Source organism: Charadrius vociferus, unplaced genomic scaffold (assembly GCF_000708025.1).
Source record: "Charadrius vociferus isolate BGI_N301 unplaced genomic scaffold, ASM70802v2 scaffold75, whole genome shotgun sequence".
NCBI lineage: Eukaryota > Metazoa > Chordata > Aves > Charadriiformes > Charadriidae > Charadrius > Charadrius vociferus.
In genome coordinates, this window is record NW_009648545.1 from 1,176,377 (window position 1) to 1,182,192 (window position 5,816).

At 37.8% G+C, this 5,816-nt stretch overlaps 1 protein-coding gene across 1 annotated transcript in view; it reads left to right on the forward strand.

Annotated features, from left to right (window-relative positions):
- DSC1 (desmocollin 1) overlaps positions 1-5,816 on the forward strand; it is a 25,967-nt gene that overhangs the window by 3,120 nt on the left and 17,031 nt on the right. Inside the window, exons 2-4 of the mRNA XM_009885988.1 lie at positions 2,211-2,295; positions 4,899-5,101; positions 5,589-5,702. Of these exons, the coding sequence (XP_009884290.1) occupies positions 2,211-2,295; positions 4,899-5,101; positions 5,589-5,702 (402 nt within the window). The remainder of the gene's footprint in view (positions 1-2,210; positions 2,296-4,898; positions 5,102-5,588; positions 5,703-5,816) is intronic.

Below are 5,816 nucleotides of genomic sequence, written 5' to 3' on the forward strand. Positions count from 1 at the left end.
GGACACATGCTCTGGTCGTTAATGGTACTGATGGTAATTCATAGAAGAAATTAAACCGCAGTTCCTTTCATTTAAACCTCTCCCCTCGGTCGCCCCCCCGTCGCGTCGTCCCCGTCCCCGTCCCGTCGTCCCCCCCCCCTTCCCCGACGGTTGTCCCTTTTCCATGGGAAGGGTTGTGCGTATGGTGCGGAGCGTGTTAAGCTCCTCTGGAAGAATTGGCTGTGTACTGGACAATTTCAGCGATTTCCTTTACCTGCAATTTACTGTATTTGTACGTAATTATCTGCTACAGAAAGGCCGTTGTTGGAGAGAGCAGGGGAGTTCTCTCCTTTTTTTTTTTTGTTAGTTGATGAGTGAAAGTGATTTGTCTTTTGTTTCGTACCCCTTTTCTTCCCTATTATCGTTGCTCACAAAAAGAGGGCAGGTGATCATTTGAGCCTGAAAGAAAAATGATTGGTAGTGCGGAAACACTGAATTTATTATTTTCATACTCATTGGATATGTACATTTTAATGGAAGTGTTGCTATTCCAGACATGACGTGTGTCTGCCTTTGCTAGGATATTCATAATAAAACCCAAAGAAACCCAAGCGAGTTTACTCATACATCTAATTAAAAAAAGCAAAAGAAACTCCCTTGTCAAGTAGGAAAACCCAATACCTAAACTCCAAAAACTGCTCAAGTGTCATCTTTGTGTAAAGACATTCACGGCTTATTTTTACCCGGTGTTTCCTTTTATCTTGATACCCACGAAGAACTACCATATTTACTTTTTTTAATGCTTCGGTAGTTCTTTGTGCTGACATCAGACTAGCTTGGCATTACTATTTCAAATTTAAATATCACCGAGCCTTAAAATATCTTAAAACAATGTAATAAGATGGTGTGATTTTAATAACTTAAAAAAATAATACAAGGTCTATCAGGAGAGAGTGTTTTATTAAGTATCTGTTAATAATAAAAGTACCTACTAATACATAAGCAGGGATATTTAAATTGTTTTATATATACGTGTTTTTACATCTGTGTGTATATATAAGGAACAGTATGAAGAGCTTTTATGATGCAGACACAGCATTTAAATCACTTTTATACAATGATTAAATTCCACATTTCAACTTTGTTTTCTTTAGCTCATCATAGTTTTTCTAAAAGTTCCTAATGTCTTAAAGATTTAAAAGTGTTTTTATTTAAGTATTTTCTTAGTAAGAATCACAAGTAATTTTCAGAATCTCCATTAGCTGTTTACTGCTTTATACCTTTAATCCTAAAGGTATGTGCAAAATAAAGACGACTTTCCTTTTCGCTAGACTTTCATCCTGAAAGAATAAATGTACTTAAAAGGGTGAATATGTCTATTTACATTTCTCTATTTCTTTGTTTAATTGGCTGTATGATTTTTGGATTACAATTTTAGACATCTGGATAGAAACTAGGCAAGATATATGTTTATATACACATACATGTATGTATAATCTGAGGTCAGGAGAGAATTGCTCTGTGCTGAGGAAAATCTTTGTACCTCCATATGATTCTTTTTATAAAAAGGTCTGGTTATCTACTACTCATTTGAATTTTGAGGAGGACCCCATTTTGTAAGTGGTTACATGGGAGTGGACTGCTGTGATACACAACATTTTATTTATGTCATATCTAATTGCTGAAGCTAGATTTAATTAGTTTGTTGAGAATGCACTTTGAAGATGCAAAGTGATATGTAAGTGCAAGTGTCGTCATGTGGTTTTAATAAGACGCTTGTCCCTTTAATGTTAAGCTTCACCAGAGTTCTACTGAACTTTTTGACGGGTTGAGCCTTAATACTTAGAGACGTTGGATCTAAATTGGCTGTGAATGCTATTCGAGGGAGTGCGCTCTGAAGCTGTATTTTGTCTTTCTGCTGCTAAAGTAATAGTGTAGGTGAAATCATCTAGTCAACGGGAACTCATGCTGTTGATGTCAGGGCTGCCGTGATTTTAGAAAAAAGCCCACAATCCATGGACAGATCCAGGAGCAGTGGTCAGATCTTGTTTCCAGTTTGAAACTTTGCATGCTGTGCCGCGGAGTACTTGTCTTTTTAGTTGAAGAGTCTTTCTGTGTCCTGTCTTAAAAACCAAACCAACAAAGGGCAGCTTCAGTAACTGTAGTTACTACTCAAAACAGCATGCTCTCATGGTTGTTTTTTTCCCCTGATTTCTTAATTTGTTTTCTAGGTGCTGAGTTTGTGCTGTGAAGCTTGCAAGAAAGTAATTTTTCATGTTCCTTCGGAACTAGAGGCTGACACCTTAGTTGGCAGAGGTGAGAAACTGCGAGATGCCCGTCTTAACGATACAACATTGCAGCTTTGCTGGAGAAGCTGTTAACAGTGAAGGAAACATGTTGGGTTTTTTTTTTTTTTTAATGGCATGAATGGATGACTGGACAGCCAGTTAAACAGCTGGATCAGCCTTTTTATGAAGGATACGCCCTGTGCTTGTTACGGATTTGAACGCTGGCTCCGTGCATTCATTTGACTTTTGCGTAAACAGCTATTGTCAGCTTTCAGTATTTATTTTAAAATGAGAAAGTCAGAGTTTAATGGTTTCAAAATTTGGAGTCTAGGGCTTAGTATTTAAATGAGCGGCTTAATATTCCAAAGTGCACCCATAACCCACAGAGTCATATGAAGAAGTCAGTAAGTCATTTGGATAATGGAAAAGAAAATAAAGAAGACAAAACCCACACAAGCAAAGCACCCCGAAGCTGCTGCTCTGTGTAACATGGATGCGACTTCTCAGCGGTGCTGGGGCACTCGGGGCGCCCGAGGAGAGAAGTTGCAGAGGTGTCCTGCGTGCACGGTGGCTTGGGACAGTGCTGCTGTCTGACTGGATGGTCTGTCTCTGTTTAGGGCAGCATGCAGGTGACTGAGAGGAATAGGAGAGATCAGAAAACATCCCACTTTTTTTTTTCAGTCCTGTGTTTGAAAGGCAGCTTTTAAGGGTGCGCCGTAGGAGCTGCTCCAGGGTTCTGTGCTGCCTGAGACTGATTTTGAGGGTTCAGAGGTGCCCTGTGTGAGTCCTGGGACAACAGAGGACTATGCTCCACGTCTGCAATCCTAATCCACGTTCCTACAAAAGGAACAAGTAAAGTGGATCACAAAATTCATCACAATGCAAGTGCTCAGAAAATCTAGCTTTAAAAATGGAAGTTCATTGACCTTCCTGTTAAATTTAAAAATGAAAAGTTGCTACAGTTTTTTGAAATATTTGGAATGTTCTAAGAGACTTTAGCATTTTTCTGTGTAAACGAAACTTCATGTTATTACAGTGCTATGAAAGTATTTGCGTAACATTGAGCTTAGATTTTCTTTTCCCAATCATTTAACAAAACTTTATAGCTTGAGTGACGTTACTCAGACATTTCTTGAGAAACTGTAATGTATTTTGCATTGATAGAAGGACCATACCCTGACAATAAAATGAGTCAGGATTTTTCTGGTTGTTGCAAGGTTTTTTATATTTCTGACTTACGCAATGTGTACGAGAGGCTGTAAAGAAAAAAGATCCCACAAAGCTATGGCTAACTGAGCATAATGTTGACTCACATAACCATCAGAAACAAAATCTCCAGTCTGATATTTTTGGAAATGCAGTGGTATGAGACACCTTTAAGTGAGGCAATGATGTTGTCTTCAATACTAAATTTTCACTGTACAGATTGACAAGGGAGAGGAGTCACTGCTGCAGTACTATAGGAAGTCTAGGAAATGTTTAATTGAGCAGTTAAAAGAAAGACTTAAAAAGAGAGAAATCATGTCACATTTGTTCTTGCATTCTTGAAAGAGAAACAAAGTTTAGTTTATTGAAAATAGCATCTACATGTATGGGGTGACATTCTGAATCTACTCTAGTCTGGGAATTTTGCAATCAGCTTTCATAGAGCAAGGTCCCATCCACTATGATATCATTGAAGGAGTATTGAAAAGTTTTGATTTTGAGAACATGACACTTACACCTCTTGTACTCTACAAGTGTCATCTGTCTAGAGTTTAGGTCTTTGGCCTTCAGGGTGGCAAATCATTCTTACTTAGTGCGGTGGTCCTACTGCAGTTCATTATGTTTACCCTGATTTTGCTTTTTCTCCAGCTGTACTGCCGAATTACTTGCTGATGAATCAAGTTTATTGAAGTGTGTTAAAGTTTATTTTAGACACAAGTGATAGCAAATGCAGTAAAAAATACCTGAGAAGTATGCTGAACTTACCTACCCCTTCTATAAACTGCATGGGATTCTATCATGAACATGTTAAAAAATTGCCAATCATTTGTTCTAAAGTTAGTCTTTATCTCTGCCATCTGTCTGCCTCATAATTTAAAGGCCTTTGTCCTCCCAAGCCTATTAAATCACATAGTGCCAGTCAGTGCTTTCCTCCTGAGGGCAAAACTTCCAAGATGTAATATCTCCATTGGGCATTTGCATTAATTAATCATCTTCACTGATTTTGTGGGGCATGGAGCACAAGGCAAATATAGTAGCTACTGAGCCAATAATGAGAGTGTCTACAATTTTTTTTTTGCATTTAAATGTTTTAGTTCCATCTCTGATGCTTCAATAACTTTACCAGTGTAATAGGGTCTTGTTGAAAGATATCCATGAAGCACCCATGTCCTTTAGGAAACACTTAGGAACACAAGAGTGGAAATTTGTGTGAACTTGGTCAAATCCGAGAGCATAAATGGGTTCTAGATTCTATATTTGTGATGCTTAAATATTCAGTGATGAAATTATTGGAGACTCCATGTGGCGGTAAATATAATTTTTACTTAGGGAAATGTTTGGGGGTTTTTTGTTTTGTTTTGTGAGGGGTGTTATTGTGTTATTGTTTTGCTCTTTGAGTTATTGTCTGAATATTTTTTCTTACAGTTGATTTGAAAGAATGCCTTCAGTCTGCAGACTTGATCAGTTCCAGTGATGGAAACTTTAAAATTCTAGAGGATGGTTCTGTGTACACAACGTCTGCTGTTTCTTTGTCTGCTGAGAAAAAGACTTTTAGTATATTGCTTAAAGACATTCAAGAACATGTACAAAAGAAAATACATGTTAGTTTGGTGGAAGAAGAAAAAAAGGTGAGCTTCTAATTTCAAGATACCTTGCTTATTTGAAATACTGTTTCACAGAGTACAGCTTCATTCTGGGTAACTTTAGTTGAATTTTGGAATTCAGGTAGCTGGGCAAAGCACTCTAGTGTAGAGTGTATTTTTATTTAGCAGTTGTTGATTACTGTCTGTTGCTTAAGTCAGCAGACTTCCTTTTGGAAAAGGGAGATGCTAGCAAGGAGCTTAATCAGGAACATCAAGAGTCTTAAAAGCCATGTTTGAGGAATTTAAGCAGATTTTATTCATGCAAAGTATTACAGTGAATGACAAAACTCTTGGAATACTGTCACAGGTATAATCAGTAATGAAGACCTTGGAAAAACAAATGGTCAGTAGGAAAATTGGAATGGAGGGAAAATGATGGAAAAGCAAGACAGTAGTTAAGTGAAAATATACGCAGTTAGGAATATGTGGATATATTCTTACCTGTCTTTCTATCTTCTAGACCCAGACACAGAAGACCAGGCATGCTAGAGACACAGTTCTCAAGCGAACCAAGCGAAGGTGGGGCCCTATTCCATCCGTTATGATGGAAAACTCACTGGGACCTTTTCCACTACAAATACAGCAGGTATATTTTATAGGAATCGTAATTTTAGGACACAAGCTAGTTCTGTATGTGACTTTTATGATAAAAGAAGAACAAAAGTGAGCTCTCTTGTATTCCCTACTGGTGCCATTCCTG